This window comes from Galleria mellonella, unplaced genomic scaffold (genome assembly GCF_026898425.1).
Source record: "Galleria mellonella isolate WM207_F2 unplaced genomic scaffold, CSIRO_AGI_GalMel_v1 utg65, whole genome shotgun sequence".
In the NCBI taxonomy this organism is placed as follows: domain Eukaryota; kingdom Metazoa; phylum Arthropoda; class Insecta; order Lepidoptera; family Pyralidae; genus Galleria; species Galleria mellonella.
In genome coordinates this window covers 1,642,313-1,663,119 of record NW_026442138.1, presented here as the reverse complement: position 1 = coordinate 1,663,119, position 20,807 = coordinate 1,642,313, and the positions used below count along the sequence as shown (strand labels likewise).

Genomic DNA, 20,807 nt, shown 5'->3' with positions numbered 1-20,807 from the left:
TTTCTACCGTGAAGCAGTTGTGTTTGCATGGCTGTGTTTCGGTTTGAAGGATGGGATATGGCGTGAATTTACTGGGTACAGAGGAATAACACCTGAGTCCTCAGGAATGGCAACGCATGGCGGGTATAATGGGCGAAGCGGTGTACTCTGTTGTGTCCATGCTACTGCTCATGTCTATATGCGACGGTTACCACTTTCCATCAGGTGGGCCGTCAGCTTGTTTGCCATTCTAAGTTGTATAAAAAAAATAAGATATCAAAATCAATACATAATCGATCAATAACACAGTCAATAACTTTTGAAACTTTTAATATATACATTTCCGTTGGAAAACTAACCGAGGCGTGTCGCATATAGTATGTACATACATACATATGGGAGGGTCGATCGGGGATCAAACGCAGTTACAACGGGAGGTATAGGTGAGCCATTAAGGAAATTGCTTTATGTGAAACTCGAGCTGTGTTGCCAGATTGGGTATTTTTTTTCTTAATTTTAAAAAAATAATTCTTTTTTTTTATATGCTCTTGAATTTTATATGCTCTTTTCTTGTAGGTAACGATATTTGCGAAAATTTTGGGGAAAAAGACGATGCGTGTGGACAAATTTGGGTAATTTTTGATCATTTTAATATTTATGAATTGTAGCTTTTTTGGTGTGTTGTGAGTGTATTCTGTGAGTTCATAAATCTCTTAACAGTACATAAATACATAGAATTTGACGACCTTTTTTCGCATAACAGTCACAAGGTAAAATGTAGCGAAACCCAATACTTGATGCAAAAAGGTAAAAGTGAAGAATATCGTTATGAAGTTCATGATATTTTTTAGTTTAGATAGAAATAAAAAATTGTTTCTGGCAACACTGGCTCCTAGGACGTGTGTTGGACGCGCGCCTGTGCCTACCGTCTGTACCCGGCCAACTTTTACGTTACAATTTTCGATAAAGTGACTTACCGAGTTTTGCTGCGTGGATACGTTTCAATTTTGAAATAGGTACGCGTGTCTGATGCCAATACCTGTACGGACCCCTTACCGCCGCTTTTATGATATTGCTAAAGATAATTGGCAAACCAAAGATAAAGTATTAGAAGCTTTTTTTATTATACCTTTTTAATACTGTTAACTGTTCCATATATTGTACGCTTATATAGCAGGACATGGAGATACTATTTAACTCATGTAATACCTTAATTTAACCTATGATCCACAGTAAAGTCTTTGTATTTGTATTTATTTGTATTTAAAAAGTGTCTATTTTTTTCGCACTTTATTATTGCTGAAAGCAGGATTTTTTATCGATGGCTACAAGAAATGTTAAAAAATATGTGTACAAGATTGTTTTTTTTTTTTAATAGGAGTATCGCTTGCGGTATCGGTATATGCTGACGGGGCACCAGTGAGAAATGATAAGTGAGGAGAAAGTCAGATCAAATTGTGACGAATTTGACAAGAATTAACCACGATGATTTCCACGGGGAACTGCATGGAAGTCACCTAATAGGATATATTACTAACAATCCTTTTCCTCCATAGCACATAAGACAAAAATTTCACCAGTAAGACGTTTATTGTATCGGATAAACACTTATAAAACACCATGAATCCCATGGATCTAGCTTTAAAGATACATTTTCTTCAACATATATAAACAATAGCGAATATTTCGAGAAACTAAAAAGATGCACCAACAAAAAAAGGAAAAGAAAAAGGGCCGACAGTCGTGGAGTACCAGGCTCACATAAAACACGGGGAGTCTCCGAGGAGAAAAACTCGAGTGATTTATCGTGAGAAGAGCGACATCTTCGGCCTTTATTCGGGTGCATGTACAGGTATCTCCGGGCAGGTGCTGCCGCTCTGGTGGGGATTATTTATTTGTTGCCGTTACATTTCTTTTTTGCCTCCTAATTGTTACAAAGAGACAGCACAAAAGATATTTTTAAAGATTTTAGCTAAATCAAGGACTAAATTTAATATTTTTAGATTTTAGTTAATCAAACGATATCTTGTTTTACTTCACATTCTTACGAACTGTTTTAAAAATTTCTGTCCCTATATATAACATAACTAGTAGTATGAAACCAGTTTCAATACATTATTTCTATCAATGTTTTCAAGATTATGTACGTAAACTTCTAATTTCGTAATCTACAAGAAGTTTCCTATACATACTCATGTATTAAACCATTTTATGTAACACAGTTAATAAGTGTATTATAGCGTGAGAAAATAAAAAAAAAGTCTTAAATATAACAATTCAATTAAATTTTGTATGATTAATATAACATTACCAATTTATACTAATTTGTTCAATGTATTCCAGAGGGAGACTTTGTACAAAAGTCGATTGCTTGGCTACCTCTGTCCCATTCGTGTTACTACCGTGAAGCAGTTGTGTTTGCACGGCTGTGTTTCGGTTTGAAGGGTGGGATATGGCGGCCCACCTGATGGAAAGTGGTAACCGTCACCTATAGACATGAGCAGTACCATAGACATAATAGAGTAGGTATACTGTTTTGTCCATGATACCCCCCATGCGTTGCCATTCCTGAGGACTCGAGTGTTATTCCTCTGTACCCAGTAAATTCACGTTAGTTGAATATAAAGGAAATTAACACGACTCTAGTTTCACACTTCATACATAACAGACTATTGAAACTTATTTCTGTTGCTATGTTGTAATTTTAATTAATTTACACTATGAAATAAGTTTTATATATAGTCCAAGACTTCCACTTTCCAGTTGCGAAGTTTTACACATTAACTACCTATTTACAATAGCTAATGCGACTCTTAATATAGGAATAACAAGTTATTCTTTTTAATAGTAATAGACAGGAGTAATTTCGATCACTTACATATATTATATATTTTTTTATTCAACTTAGAATGGCAAACAAGCTGACGGCCCACCTGATGGAAAGTGGTACCCTTGCCTATAGATATGAGCAGTACCATGGACATAACAGAGCATACTATTTCGTCCATAAAACTCTCCATGCGTTGCCATTCCTGAGGATTCAGCACTCAAATAACGTTCATTTATATACGCTTAATATATAAAAAGCAAAAATATATTTAAAAAAAATAACTAGAACTAGTTGTGTTGTAAATATCATTTATTTTTTCTGGTCGTCTATTTATAAATTAATAATAAATTATAAATAATGGAAACAATTAAGAGCAAAAAACGCGGGAAGCCAGGTGAATTCAACGATGAGTTAAAAAAAAACCGGTGCGTCGCGTACACGATACGAAGCTCCAACTCGGCCGTCTACAATGGAACGGGCCATCTTTACAACGATAATTAATAGTGATTATCGAGTAAAAATAATTGTTGGTTTCTTTAAATTATGCCCCACAAAGATCTAATTTCCGATTCACGCAATCACTATTATTATAAAAATCCGCCGTTCCTTTACACGAATGATAGAAATCAAAACAGTTCCCCCCGGACGCAGCGATTGTTTTAATTCGGAAAAGAGAAAAAGAATTATGAATGTGTAATTGGTATCTTCCAAAACAGAACTTTGGCATTGTTTTCTATGTTTTTGTTCGTTCTAATTGCTGTTTAATAATTGGTTACACAGCTGTGAATGTTGGCTAGAAGTGTTGCTCTGAAATATACGTATAGATACTGTTGGTATTTTTAAAAATGTTTATATTCTAACCAACAAACAACAGATGGCGCGTCCCTTGAAAAAAAGAACATGAACGGGTGGGTGTATATACATAACATTAACATATTATTATAGTTAAAATAGATAGAGAACATCTAATTTTTAAATTTTGGCTGTATACTCTAACGACATTTGCTTTCTTCTATGTGCTTAATTAAAAAAAAATATAACTTTGTTTATTTACTGTTTATTAGAAAGAGAAAATATCTATTCGTCACATAAAATTAATGATAGCTAATGAAAGGAACACTACTCAGAGAAATGTCTTCAGTTATTGTGCCGAGGATACAGAATGCGCTAATAGTGTTGCTAGACTAGAATATTAAAGTAACATTGCCAACAATCACCGCAAAGAATGGATAGTTTTCTTTATTTAAAACAAAAAAATAACCGTTACAAACAATACAACTAGTTTGTTGCCTTAATAAATATATTGTAGCATTTTATTATTTTCATTGTGAATGTTAATAAAAACTACAGAACGTGTAATACGTCCTTTGTGAGTGTCACACACGAGCGACTCGAATATAACGGGCATATTTAGACAATTTCCTTAACAAATCCCCCGGCAAGGGGCTCGCCCTCATATAAATAATATAGCATTGCCACCTCGGCTCGCCCTATTCTGAAATTCGCCAGGTTATTACAATTTTTCGCGTTATGAATATCGTCGCGAGGTGCGCCTTAATATCCCCTCGCGCCGCGCGCCGGGGGAGTCACACCTCAGCAATTTTACTTTAATTCTTATTTAGAGTGCCGCCTTATTTCGGTTACAAGATTTTTAGTATTTGTTTATGGCGTTAACTTGTACCTTGACTCGGCGATGGGGTCGTTTTCGCTTTTTTCCAACGAGGTAATTTTACTTTATGCCTCCGAGTTAGTTCTGTACTTTGGGGGTGAAAAAATCACGCAAATTGGCAGTAACGCGGCGAGATCACACCGGGATAGTGCTTAAGACGAGGCAAATGTTTTTAACGTACAACAGAGGTCAAGGGCTTTTATTTTCAAAAATCGAATGTTCATTCCGACTCGCGCCGCGCGACGTCATTGCTCCACTATCAATCATGCATGCACCATTGCGCTGCGCGCGCTTTTGTTCGAATTACGAATTTCGAAAAAGGAACATAACGCGAGAGAAAATTATGGTGGTTGGGTTCTTTTAAAAATTTGAATTCGAAATTTGCCCCCCGTGGAGTTGCCCGCTGCATGCAACAAACACACTGCACCACAGTACGGTACGTACCAACAATTAGAGAATTAAAAAGAGCATTGCTCTTTTTATGCATTAAATTATTATCGGTACTTTATACGCTTTATTTTCATTGGCTTGGTTGTAAATTACAATCAAGGTGACTAATCATTAATATAATGTTGCCAGTGCAAAAAATGTCTACAGCTTTCTCTACACTCTATTATCGGCCAAATACTTAATATTATACTATTTGACACCGTTAAAAAAGTAGCGAAATTGCTAATGGTGTATGATATTGCCTCCCCTTATTTTTAGGGTAAGAAAAGACTAGGGGTGGCAACACCTTCGTTCTCCCAAGAGGTATTTTTTTACTCCGGTATTTTTTCTTCTTTTTGTGTTTTTGCGTAATGACGCCGAGGTCCTGGGAGAGTTGGACGAATCCATTAGATGGGCGGGAAGAGCTTAATGCAGCATTTTTTTCTTCTTTGGAATCGAAATCGGTTGAAGGAACGTTGTCGCACGCATGTGTCGCCCTAGAACATTAGTACGAATTGTAATGGCGTTTTATCTCTCTATACGATAAAGGAGGGTCGCGATTATTGTAGCTCTCACTAGAGAACGGCTCAAAACACACTTAAATAAATTTTATATTACAATTTTAAATAGCACTAGAGATCCGACCCGGCTTCGCTCGGGTAGATAGAATTTTCAAAAATAATATATAGTCTATGGTACTCGCTGACAATGTAGCTTTTTTTATAGGTAAAAAAAAAATTTAATTGATTGAATAGTATTTGAGATTATCCATTACAAAGAAATAAATAAATCATATTTTTTTTTTCTCTTCATTATATTAGTATGAATTAGTAATTAATATTAGTATAGAACTATAGATATAATATGAAAAAATTAAACAGCCATTTTTAAAAGTAAAAATGTTGCGTTTAAATGGGTGAAAATGAAATGGTAACCCAGCCTGCGAAGGTAAGACGAAAGCAAGGCTAAATGGGCCAACATGTCGAATTAAAAAAAAATAACCAAGATGGTGTCCAGGGGGAACCTAGAAGTTGACTTGATAAAGTATATTGCAATGAGCCTTTAAGATTATAAAGTAATATACAAAAAAACAAAATTTCACATTTATAATATTAGTAAGGATTGTATGTTTGAAGATTCTAAATTTGAAATGTTCTTTACAGGCAAATGGTGCCCGTCGCGGCGCGAGTGGTCGTCGCCGCCGGACGTCGCGCGGCGGGTGTACTCCTCAGTGTTCCTGGGTAGCCCCGGTGAGTACCCAGGTAAATATTGCCGGCGGGTTCACGCGCTCGTGCTCACATCACTATGTGTTCCATTTTTAAATTATTTCTATTTATGGCCTGCGCATGCGATGGACAAATTCATTCGCGGACAAAATTTCTCTTCCTCGTCTCTACACGCTTTTAAGATCGGCGAGTTATAGTATAATTCTTAGTAAATTTCCACGCTGCAATGCACACTTGTTTTGTTATTACCTAGGTAAGCATGCTTTCCTATGTAAAGGATAATTTCGTCCACGAACAAATGTCCATCGTCTATGAAGGTCTTAAGTGTCTATGAATTGTGATTATTTTTTTAGTTGCCAGAACTGGAAGACTGCATTTTTGCACAACCAATTTCTCCATATCCATTTCAAAATCATTTTTCATAATTATTGCATATTCTAACGGTTGACTGGTACAAAATGCCTATATCATTAAGTCCGTCATTTGTACCACATTTTATTAGTCGATACAGTTTAAATAAATAAATAATAGATAGATAGATTCTATTAGACTCTTTATTGTTTCTTCCAAAAGATTACAATAGTAAACTTATTATAAATATAAATAATTACAAGAAATAATTACAATGAGAAAACAATGGGCGACTTTATCGCTAAGAGCGATCTCTTCCAGGCAACCTTTGGATGGAGAGGAGTTTTAATAAATTTTCGATACACAATAAATTACATTACGATTAAAACTGCTGGATAGATTTTGATGAAACGAGATTTGGTGATAATCTTGTTCTTTTACATATAGGACACTTTCTACCTTTACTATGTATTGACTCTCATACAATTCTAAGTAAACATGAAAGTTTCATATCAAGTTCTAAGTAAAGACAAAAAGTTATAATGTTGAACTTGTAACGGTAACAACATCACCGTGGCACTGTGCCATCCATCACGGCGCGGCCTCTGCGAGGTGAACACGTTGGAAATGCTCGCAAGGTCAATAGGAACGCGTATTTATAGATAAAGCCTGCAAAAATAGTGTACACTACATAATACACTAGATAAGTATACTTTATCTAATATTTTTTTTATACAAATTTTTTGTTTGCTCAAAAAAGATTGAAAGTTAATAAAAAATCGACTTCAATTACAACAAACCGAGCAGTTTTGTTTTTTTAAAAACTAAACTACTAAATTGATTTTAATAAACTGTCTATGGGTCTAAACTGTAGGTATATCCTTTCAATTAAAAAAATAATTTTCCAAAATATGTTATAAATAATTGAGTTATGAGGTAACAAACATAAAAATACAAAAAAAAAATTAAAAAAAATATATATATATATATATATATATATATATATATATATATATATATATATATATATATATATATATATATATATATATATATAATGATCGTTTGAAAACGAAGATGCAATAATTGTATAATAATAATATTTATTTAAGAAAGATACAGTTACATAAGGTACAATTTACAATTTTTACAATTTATATACAACGAGGAAATATCTGCATTACCATCAACCGAATTGACAACCTCTTTCTTTTTGAAGTTGGTAGAATAGAAACCAATCAATCAATCCAGGTTGTCTGTAAGAGATTGTTTTTAACGATAAGGCCGCCTTGTGTATATGCACATTCTGTATAAATACTCCTTGTATACATCTCTACTGTGCGCAATAAAGTGTTTATTATTATTATTATTATTATCAATACAAATCAAAATTGTTTTATTGTTAACTGTAGTAAATGACAGTTAACAATAAAAAAAAAGTTTAACTGTTGCATTTATTTTATTACACTTATTTATATAACTGAACAAATTTTAACAGTATCTTTATTTACCTGACTTACTTACATTTATACTCAATAGGTACTAAGTACTTGTAAATTATTTATTATGTATAAAGAAATAAAAGTGAATATAAAATTAAATTGTCTAATACAAATGCTATATTAAAAAAAAGAAATTTTAGTTACAATCATTTGCCTACCAGAATATCTTGGGTGCTTAGCTTAGATTACAATTCCAACATTTTTTTATTCTATGCTTTATGTTTACCGAGAAACATTTAAAATTAACTAAAGATATTTTTAGATGTGAACCGATGACAAATAAATCGATACACTATAATGAGCTGACGAAATGCGCGCCATCTTCGCGTTTGACATCTGTCAAACGCCATTTTGGACTCTATGGTTTCCGAAATAGTGATGTGCGGGCATCGAGTGATGTGCGATTGTATCGAGTACGGGCTCCGGTCTCGAGTATCGAGTGCGCGCGCAGCGTTGAATGACAGCCCATCGCTCATCGTTATCTTGTGTACGATCTCGGTGTCATTTCGATGTTGCAAGGTCGTGAAATCGAATACTCTTTACTCGCAAGTGGAAATTGTAAAAATTTATATAGTCAGTACCGGCACTAGAATATAACATAGGAATGCTACCTTATTAGTCGAGTAAAAATTACTGTCTCTTGCTTGGTGCTTCCTTAGGTACTAAATAGAAAGTGTAGTTTCTAGTCCGCTTTCGTTATGCACGAAATCACCAGAGGGCGACTCTCGGACATGAGTAATAATAATAATTAATTACTTACTAAGATTATATGTACAACCCAATTGGATATTTATTTTTGAATACAATTTTTCGCCCACACTCAGTCAAATATACATAATAAGTGTATTTGTCGCTATTTTCAACCGACCTTAAAAAAAGAAGTTTTCAATTCGGTTGTATTTTTCATTCCATTCGTGTTTAAACCGTGAAGCAGTTGTGTTTGCATGGCTGTGTTTCGGTTTGAAGGATGGGATATGGCATGAATTTACAGGGTACAGAGGAATAACACCTGAGTCCTCAGGAATGGCAACGCATGGGGGGTATCATGGGCGAAACAGTATACTCTGTTATGTCCATGGTACTGCTCATGTCTATAGGCGACGGTTACCACTTTCCATCAGGTGGGCCGTCAGCTTGTTTGCCATTCTAAGTTGTATAAAAAAAATCATTTCTTAACGTCCCAAGACCAATTTTTTTAGAAAAAAAAAAACTAATAGACTATTCTATAAAGTACTGTATTTATATTGTACTGTAAAGTGCTGTAGTTGTAAGTATGTATTTTGATTTATTTCAATCATATATAATTTTATATAATATATATATATATAAAATTTTATAATCTAATACTACTTATTTGTTTATTTATTTACAAGAAACATGGTAGGTGTAGTTTGTTAGTAGTTTGTGTTCACACAAATTCATTATTTATATAATTAACCAGTGAGGGATGATAGGTGAGGATGAAAAGGACCGCGTAGAGGTCTACTCGGCAGGGTATATTGCTAGCAATGGGACTGGTAGCCCGCATTACTAACAATCCCTTCCCCCTATAATATCCTATTAGGTAAAAAATGCAAAAGTTTGTATGAATAGATAGATGTTTGTTAGTCTTTCACGCAAAAACTACTAAACGGATTTGAATGAAATTTGGTACACGGATAGGTTATATCCTAAATTAGCACATAGGATATTTTATATACCGAATCGTGCGTGAAAAGCCGCGGGATATAGCTAGTAGTTGATTAAGAAGTTAATGTGGCCGCTACGACACTTGACGCATTAAGTTTGTCTACCGTAATCTTCAAAAATACTCGTAGCGACGAATGACGGACTGGACGTAATTCCATTTTCATCCTCAACCTGTTTCCACTATTAGAATAAATTACTCATTGGATAGATATAAACTAAATACTTCTTTAGTATTTTGTTAATCTATTTATAATTATTTTTCTTAAAAAAAATCTCGAATAAATTATTTATAAATATTATTAAACCAATTCGTTTCAAACTTCATTAAGAAGGTTACTTTAGGTTTTTAGATGCAAAAATTAGTTAAAGAATAAATCCCCAGTTACGCACGGGTGCAGTGCTGATACTAAATAGCGTCGCCCCCTTCCCCCCCCCCCCCCTCCCCTTCCACATTACTTTACGCCATTACATTAGAAATCTCTAAATTTATCAGAGTGTTCCTCTACAATATTATGCATGTATTATACATATAAATCTTCTATCTATTAAAAAAAACCGCTTCAAAATCCGTTGCGTAGTTTTAAAGATCTAAGCATACATAGGGACAGACAGACGGGAATTGTCTTTGTTTTATACTATATAGTGACTGTGCAGCATACACTCCATAATATAAAACGAAGTCAACATACCTTCCTTCTTTTTTAAAGTCGGTTAAAAATTAGCTACTGCATACTGCAATAATACGGCCGAAATTGAATAATTACACATAATAATCATAATTACGATAATCCAGCGCCATCTATCCAACCAAGTCTAACAACAACGCCCGTATTCCCGCCATCGATCCAAATTATACTTTACAGCATTCCGATAAAGATACAATTACCGTGACAATGGAATGCACTTGCACCGTTAACGCGTTACACAAGGAAACAATATTCATTTCGCTCGCGCACGTGGACTTGACGCATTACTATCTCTCTCTTGTTTTAATACGTCAGAATCATTGCCCGTTTCCATTACACTATATCAATTACCGAACGCGTTCACTTGACAGCGTTTTAATTTATGTATAATATGTTATGTGACCGAAATTTTCTTAGATTGTTACTCTATCCATTTACTAAAATGACTGTACAGTTATATTTAATAGAATTGGAGACGGTTTATAAAAATGAATGTTTTACAAAAATGAATTTATAAGAAATATTGTTTAACTAGATTACTATACGTAATCACGTGAAGGAAGTTCGGATGGGCGCTATCGAAGACGGATCGACTATGGACAATGTTAACTTATACGACAACAAAAACTCTGACAGAAAGAGAGGTTATAAGGAAATCGATTCCGTCGTCAGCTGCGAAGGTTTCGACCGTAGCGAGTGAGTGCGTGCGATCGCGTCTTTACGATGTGTGAAAGAGATAAAACAATTCCTTATGTCGCTATTCTTAAGTCGTTTGCGCGTTCCAAATGGCACTTTACTGGCAGACATTAAGGTCGCAGTTTCATTGTTGTGATTGCATATTGACGATTGTGAGGTATCGTTATGGAATGTTATAACTTCATTTGGCGGTATTAGTGATTAGATCCTTGTGTTGTAAAAAAATAAGGTCGTTATTTGTTTGTGTAGTAGGGGGCGAGTGACGGCCTGGAAGCCAGGCGGCGGTTGCTATGGTAACCGGCGCGTTGGAATGCCCGCGTACAGCCGACGGGAGCGCTGTTTTGGGTTGCCCGCATTTGCGACATTTTACCTAAATTAATCAACAACATGACATTAAAATGACTATTTTAATTTGTTGATGTTATAATGAACTAATAATGATTAACGTCATCACTTACCTAGTATAAAACATGCTGCTTTAAATGAATAAAGATGACATTTTTATGCATAGGTATCATATTTTTCAGTGATAATGCGATAATATCTTTTTGGTACTCCTTCATTCTTTTGTTAATTTCTAGAATATTTATTCGATTAAATCAATTATAAGTACAGTTACCAATATTTATTATAACTTGCTTATTTTTTGTTTTGAGTATCTTTTATTCTGCAAAGCATTTTATCTTATTCCGGTTATTGAAATAGGTATATACTTTAATCTTTTATTTTATTAATTATAAAGAGATAAAAAGCTTTTTTATTAGCATAATGTAAGCCCAGTATCTACTTAAAATTATAAATGTGATGTGGTAATAAAAACCAATACTAAAATCACTCTTATGTGGTAACTCGTTATTAAAATTTTTATAAATATAAATAATATTCCATATTTAAAATTCGAAATTAAATAATGAAAGAGATGGCAAACTTTTGATATGTACGTGAGCGTGAGCAAGCTAACATTAAATTGCTCAATTTGTGCCTCAACTCACGAGGTGTTCGGGTTCCTTTTTCAAAAATCCAATGAGATCGATCGCTCGCCATGTCCGCAAATTAGACCGGGAATCGTTGTTCGTTAGTGTTTGCCGCGTACCGAAAAGTCATAACCGACACTATGTCTCTATCGCGGAGTGGTTTTTATTACCGTTTCACTTGGGGCGCGACCTTACGCTCACTAATCTTAATCTATGTTTAAAGAAACTCAAAGCTCACCGCTCGAGTGCGCAGAAATGCATTTTAGTATTACTAGTGGTCTCGAGACTCATTTCAGTTGAACCTTTTAAGCTTCGTTCGTTCGCGGCGCCCGGCTCGCGCGGGGTCACACGGCGAAAATCGCTCTCGTGGCTTCATTACGCGCGTGCAATGACCAGCATACAATATTACTCTCACAAACAACGCCATTTAGCCGGATATCTATTCGTTAGCTGGAATGGCGATCGTAAGAGATACAAGAGATGAGATAGCGCAAATTTCACTCCGAAACTGGTTTTTCTCGAGTTAAATTACTCTCGGCTCTTGAGCAATTTAAATAACAGCCCGTGATTCGTTGTGGCGTCTAAACGAGCGTTAAAACGTTACTTTGTAATGACTATCGATTTGGTGCCGATACGGGCCGGCATCTATTGGATCCAACTACCGTATTATTTACTACTATTATCTTTTTATAATTCATCTCAGTTTTCATTTGAATGGAATAAAGCTATCCGCTTTTTATCGTATCTTTTTTATTGAGATTCATAAATAAATAATTCCGTCTACGAATAACATTAATATATATAGAACATTAACAAGAAATTCCTGTAATGGTAATATAGTTAGTATAACAGTATTATTAACTATTATTTATCATTATTGTAAATTTCTCATAATACATATGTATTCGTATCATGCATTTTAATTGTCCTAAAAGTTTGTTATTGTCCTGATTCAAATCCACGCATGACTTTAAGGTATTTTTCATGATGACAAATGACCAATATAATTCCTTCTAACGTCACTATCTACATCTCTGTCGTCTATTTGGCCGTCTATACATATTTATCTATTTTAATTTAACGGGTTGCTATAATAAATAAATATTTGCCGAAGTGAACGTGTATAGTCATAAAACGCATACCTGCTGCGTCACATCACATCATGTCACGTCTAGTGTCGACTCAATACGCGACGTCTCACGGAAGTAAAGGGAATGTTGCCCGCTCGTAAACTTGCCGTAAAACTGGCAATATTAATAACGAGTATCCATTCCTGACTCTTTAAGGGATATTGAGTATATGAATAGTATCTACTTGATATCATTGCAATGGGATTGGACAAACCTTTTGTATTAATTCAATTTCGCAAGATTTAAGTATATCATGGCTTAGTTGTTTAATTGCTAGACTTTAAAACGTACAAAAAAGGAACTTTAATGGTGGTTAGTTGAAATTTAACCGACAATATCTCGCTAATTTAATTAAACCGGCTCCCTCTTTACATAAACAGGATATCAAAGCCTCATATAGTTAAGTGACATTTTCTTAATGTAATTCGGAATGACACTTAATTTCCCAATCTACCTGATGGAGAGTGTTATATATATGAATAATAATAATCATCTATAGACAGGATCCGTACTCCGAACATAACATAAGACACTGTGAATATGATGACCATATTACTGTTGATCAGCACTATGAAATTCACAGAATATAATTATAAATGTAACGCCCACGATGGTGGTACCCTCGTATGTTACTATTTCGTTCTAGTTTTTGTACCTCGAAACAAATTAGGATTCTAATTTTGAATTCCATCTTAGCATAATTTCCCTTATGTAATTTGAGTAGACCACAGCTTATGTGGTGGTCGTTGCGTGAGAATGCAATTTGTACGTTTCACCCGAGCGCTGCCGTGACCTTAGACCCGCGGCATGTGAGCCGACGCGAGCTCCGATTATATGCTAATACGTTAATAAATTTTCACTCATATGCCCCCAAAATAACGAAAGAAACTGGTGGTAATATGAGACAGTTACTAATATGTAGAATAGTAATATCCTCGAATTTACTTATTACAAAATAATTCCCACTAATTGGAGAGGCTGTGGAATGGCATGCAACCTGTAATGCTTCTGGTGTTCATGGGTAGCGGTAGTCACTTACCATGAGTGACCCGCATGTTCCTCTGTCCCTCTGTGCTATAAAAATCTGTTACTAGTATGTATTCTATAAATATTAAAAGTTCTCTTATTCTTAATGTCACTTTATATTTGTATAGGAAAGTAATAGAAAGACACTAATGATGATTTTCTTTATAGGTTATTGGAATATTTGAAACAAATAATACTTAATGGTCATACACCATTATTTATTTATTCCAAATATTTATATTTTAGTTAGTGATAGGTAAGTGGGTAGACATTCTAGGTGCATGAGAATAATAAGAGATAACAACTGACAGTGACCCGTAGGTTTGGAAGTATGTAGGTACACGGTTTATGCATAAAAGCGCAATTCACCAAGACCGCGCTCACCCACGTCTTCATTAAAAGCACTGGCTTATCGTTAAAATCGATCTCGTTACGAACAATGAAACGCGTCGAAACAAAAACCGGCCGAGCGGTAAACGAATACGAGAAACGTAATCGCTACGAACGTCGCACCAAATAAAATAAAACCTCAATCAAAAATCTAAAGGCATTTGGTATCATAACCGGAGCGGTGCGTCGACCCGGCCGCCATATGAAAACACGGCCGTGTGGGTTACACGCCCGCGACGAAAAAAAAAAACAAAAGTATAATAATGTAACGCACTAAGTATCCGTCTTAAAAATACGCCTCGATCTCTGTTGCGCGCGTCGCGGCATTAACGCGTCGGTGGAAACGATGCTTTGCTAATATACTGCAAATCGAACCGAAAGCTTCACGGGCTGAAGGTTGAAAGTTGACGGCTGCAGCGGAGAGGAGTCCTCGCACCGGAGGGCCGGAGGGTGGACGAAGAGGGGCGCGCGGGCGGCGGCGGTGATGGATGGCCCAATCAGGCGGCGTGGCGGTGCCGGCCGCGCTAATCGAGCAGTGCGCCCTGAGAGCTGGACGCACACAGGCGCGCGGTGTGCACACACGCGCCACGGCCGCAGCCTGCGGGCGCTCCGAGATGAGGTCCCGCCGATACCACCACCGATTACACGTAAAAGCGCATCGAGAACCTTTTCAGAGATAATACATAATACCCTCGCTTCGAGGGATACTATCCATCCATCTACAGTTACGTAGATGCTATATAGTCCATGTAGGTCCAGTGAGAAATCAATAGAAAACAGCCGAGACACCAAAATCAAGGGCGGTGTGCAAACAAAACCCGCGCTCATTCGATGAATTACGTCGTATTTACGTCTATATCCGGGCGGGCGGATCGATAGCCACCAACTGTTGTAAACAACCGTACGAGAGCTGGGAAAAAACAGCGAGTGCACGCCACCCCCGTAGGGCTATTAACAGCCACGTGACTAATTTCGGGAGCTGTCACGAGCAGCGCCCGGTGCACGTGGACGCCGCACCCACCGCGCCGCTCGGCCGCGCTCTGCATTCACTCAGAGCGCTCACACCGAGTACGAGTATGGCCAAACATTACATTTTAAGAGACAATTGACTCGTTAACCTCGTCACGGCCACCGTACCAGTTCATATCTGTTTAATATTGACGAAATCACCTGACACAAAAACAGAAATAGAGCTCGACCGACAATTAATTACTTCTCATCGCCTAACGTAACGATCTTTATAAATCAACGGACATCGCATTTTATCCTTAAGAGACCTTTCTCCGACTAATCCCGACAGAATTGAAACGAATCTAATGAAACGGGGATACATTGAGAAAAAAACAACGCTACATCGAGATGCCCTACAATCATTTTAACTTTTTTCCAACCTTCGCTCTCGAGGCGTATTTTTTTTCTGTTATTTTTAATTCTGTCTCTGGACTTGATTTTTTCTTTTTTGTTGCCTTTTCATAAATATTTTAAAATCGGATTCAGTCGGAGACAAGCGAGGCGAATGGATTAGGATTTAGATATTTTCGGGGCGCGTAATTTATGCCCCTCTTTGTTGAGATATGAATAATGAGAGAGAAAGATAAATCTTTGCTCGCTATCGGTGACCCGCTCTCAAACGTCGGCTCTTGACGGCCTCTTTCATGAGTATTATTTTATGTTTACTATGATAATAATTATATTTTTACACAAGTTATCATAAAGAATTTGTCAGATGAATAAACAAAAAGATATTATGGACCTTTTACAAATCTTTAGCTTCATGGTAGGTACATTTTTAATCCTAAAAGCAACAGATGTTAAAATAATCCTATAGGATTATATTCAAATTTTAAACTGGCTCGTTTAAATTCCAACACAAATGATCCGAACCATAGAGTACAGGCAGTTATTCCAAATATGCGCCTCGTTTAAAAAGCCCTTAACGAAATTATTAAAGTAGGTAACAAAAAAGGGTCAAGCTGATGATTTACCGACGTCAATTTTGACAGGTCGTAGTTTTGTTTGACCAAAATTATAGTAATTTTATAAAATACCCATCTACTTAAAATAAACGTTTCCTAAAAAACCTGTATGATGAACAACTGGCATCTTATAATAGACGAAGTATGCTGAGAATGTAGTTAATCTGCTGACCAAAATTGGGATGCCCGTTTAATCTACAGTAGCTATCTTTATGTGTTCCGAGGATTTCTAAATATTCAATAAAATTACCTTTTTCAACGTTCATTTATAAAAAATTATGTACATTATAATGTTCTCCATGCAATAACGGTGTGTCATAGCTTGTTTGTCCGCGCGATTTTATATTGACTATAAAACAGACTGCCTCATTCACCTACACATCGCCAATCCAATACTTGCCAATAACTTTTTGTCGGCTAACAATATTTTTGCATCGATATAAAGACAACTTTTTATTCATAAGCGGCCATATCAACCGTTCTAAAATAATAATGAGTCAGTTATAAAAATCGCGAATTTATTCGAGGCCCCAACCCTCGCCTGGGACCGGCGAGGTTAATATGATTTCTTATAGCGAGAACTCCTTATTAAATAAACTTTGAAAACGAAAATTATGTCCCCGTACGCCGACCGCCCGATCACAATAAAAACGGGGATTTGACAAGATTAAAATTGTAACTCAAGTTATTTTTGACATGCGTCTTATTGCTTTTTCGCAACGGTTCGTTTTTAGTTTGTATTTTTTCACATTAAATGTTCGCGATACGTAACTTTAGCCAGAGATGCAACGTAATCCCGACATCGATACAAAAGTGAAGTAAAAAAAGTAAGAAAACATGATCGTGTATTAAGGTTGATGCTTAAAGTATAATTAAGGATTTAGTTCACGTTAAACGAAGCCTACAATTTTTTGACATACGACATAAATACAAGGTAATAATACAATTCAAAATAGCAAATACTAATTAAAAAGTATTATAAATTTAAAAATTAATATTTAGTTACATTTTTACATGAAAAAAAATAATATTAATCTCTAATAATAGATATAAAATTGTACTTATCATGCAAATATATTGACGTAGCTAATCAGGCATAAACATACATTATTGCATTTCTACATTGTACATTACCATTTAACTATTCATAAAAGTCAATATGCGTGGTTTCTTCGATAGTAAAAATCTACATCGGATAGTGTTTAAAAGGTATTTAAAAGGTGTATCCAGTATCTAAGTTCTGCTAATGTGGTCAGATTACTTATCACTTTCGTAAGATCTAACACTTTCTTTTTATCTTCCATCTTGTAGGTTTTATCTATCAGCCTCTTGCATGTAGCAATTTCAAATATTTGTATTTTCTATAGTTCTTCTAGCTTCATATACTCGCACTCTAAGATACTCACACACATACTTTTCATGTCAGTCACAACAACACAACAAGTATTTTGTTGATTTGATATAGAATATGATTGAAATTAAACACATTTTGTATGTAGTATGTGTTTAACTTCAATCAAATAAATAGAAATAAATATATACCTATAGTACATGTGTGTAAACACATTTTTCTAGTTTAAACAAAACAATCTTAAAATGTGCAAGTAAAGCTTTGCTATATATTAAGAAATTATTTCTAAAATGTTATTAACAGATGATACTAAATTTGAGGAATGCAGTTAGAAGAAATATTCGTTTGTTTAGTGTAATTCCATCTTAATCAAAAGCAAATACGTTTTTTTTTTTTCAATTAAGTAGGTTCAATTTATTTATACACTTAAATAAAATTTCCCACATTTAATCGCATCCATAAACGATACTCGAGTCGCATATAACAACAATAACATTAATTTAAGAGAAAAAAATAAATTATTGTTATTGACACGCTATCTTAATTTCCCCATATTTCGGAGGTGTATTAGCTGGCAACACCGATCATAGTGCCATAGAGGTGATCACGGCCGCCATTACTGAAGATTACCTCTAATGTAATGTGTCGGTGATTTGAAATAATCACTCAGATTACCGCGGTGTATCCGTTGTCTATTTTAATCAGTATATAAGTACGTAGTTATAATAACGTGACGGTATGCAAGTATCTACATGCTAATGCATTCTGTGTTCAAATCACCCGCTGTGGTGCGTGTGACTTTGAACATAAACGTTTGTACGAAATCTATGCGACCACATTATTGCATTTGAAAATTTTACATTACATAGTTGCTACATTTTTTATATTGTCTATCGATATTGACATTATAAACAGTTGTATAACAATTAAATATACTTTTATTTTATTGTATTGGTACTTAGTGGTTGCATAGGAATATTTTCCAATTTTGATAATATAGTTTATATGATTAAAATTGGAAAATGACTTTAACACAACGCAACACATTTTTTGTCTATGATCTTAAGAAATATTGTTACTTAACCATAGAATGAAAAATAAGAAACGAAAAAAAGAAGATAATTCTTTATTCCAGCTATGGCTGTACTTAGTCTTATGTGTTTTAGATGAATTTCATTTATTGTCAGGCTCTATTTATGTAAATCCATAAACTAATAAAAAAATATTAGGTAAATATATTATGAATACATCACAATGGTACATTTCTTTTAAATTTTGTTATATTAAATATATTTATTTACTTTTATGTTTACTACGATCTATTGCACAAATAAATAAATCGTTAAATTATATTAATATTTGTCTATGGTCTGTTGTTAGGTTGTTTAAATGTTACTCATAACACTAAATTCAATTACATAATATCTTCGTTTTCCACTAGCGACATTTTTTTAAGTACCTATAAGGCTTGCGTCTACTTACATTGTAAATACTTACCTGTACCTACAACGAATATGTTTAAATAAATTGGCATTTAACCCGCACTTAACGTTTAGTTAAACGACAACCGCATAACAAGCTTTGCGGTAATGCGACCTAACTTGTTAGCCGCTGTAAAAAGTGTAAATAAAACTGACAAACGTACAGACAATAAAACAAGAACTAACGAGAGCTAGCACACAATAATATGGCGGGTGGTATGAGCGCGGCTGCGGTCGATGCGACGATCGCACGCAACTACGAGCGACCGCAGGCCGTTTTGTCATTTGCCTTAAAAAGAAAATTAGCCTTGTCTGTGGTAAACCTGTGACTCACGTCATATCAATTCGAAATTCAAAAGATTAATACACTGAGCGAGTACCTATTTTAGTGTAAGGTTTACATTGCATTAGTTACTGACTCCAAAACTCAAATTGATTAAACAGTGCAGCACTAATTCCAAAATTATCAACAAATATCGCCCTTTTCAAAATTCATTGCTAACTCCTATTTGTGATAGTAGTGTCAGTGATGTTCTTTGCAGCTGTATAACCCTTTAACTCAATGTAAACTTTACATTCAATTTTTTATCGAATATACCAAAATAGTGCTACTACTCCCCGATAGATGGAGCAGTCAAAAATGTTCGATTATATTTTTTGTGTCAGTTACGTCTGCCTGTATTTTAAAATAAATATGTATATATTTACATTTTATATATTGCCTTTGTATATTGACAATTATTTTTACCAACTCCTAAACATGCACCTGTACTTCTTAGTTCATAACCTTGCTTAGTTTATATAATAGTTTGAGTCATGCGGTTATGCATACATAAGTCTTAACGGTATATTTTAGTGTGTTTTTTTTTAATTGGTGTTATAACCTTTCTATGCTATTAATATACGCTGGCAGAGGCACCAGTGAGGGATAACAAATGAGGATTAAGTAGGTCAGTTGGTCCATAGTGACAAATTCAACAATTTTCCCACTACCCTCAAATGCTTTCTGTTTTTACCTATCTAATAGGAATGCTGGAATAGAATGCTATATGCCAATAAGCTCGCCATTTGTACAAATTTTATTGTGCAATAAAGAATTAATAAATAAATTATTAACGATGATAATAGAAAAATGACTGCGTGGAGGTCGACCTGGCAACATATATTGCTAGCAAGGAGACACTTAGACACCGTTACAGTAACAATCCTTTTTCCCTCCTATAGTTTAGTGATTTTAATTCATTTATTTAATGCAAGGATCATATATGCGTCAAACACAAAGACAATCCTTAACAGTTGTTAACCAAAAATGTTGCATGGTGCGTCATCCAACATGCATGAACGTGTGTACCGCCGACCGCGGAAACAATAACAGGGGAACATAAAAATATATAAGGCATTACGTATTCGGGGATCCGTAAT

General features: G+C 35.0%; 1 protein-coding gene across 1 annotated transcript in view; it reads left to right on the top strand.

Annotated features, from left to right (window-relative positions):
- Positions 1 to 20,807, top strand: part of LOC113519897 (homeobox protein homothorax) — a 409,098-nt gene that overhangs the window by 221,713 nt on the left and 166,578 nt on the right. Inside the window, exon 9 of the mRNA XM_052900545.1 lies at positions 6,071 to 6,169. Coding sequence (XP_052756505.1) covers positions 6,071 to 6,169 — 99 coding nt within the window. The remainder of the gene's footprint in view (positions 1 to 6,070; positions 6,170 to 20,807) is intronic.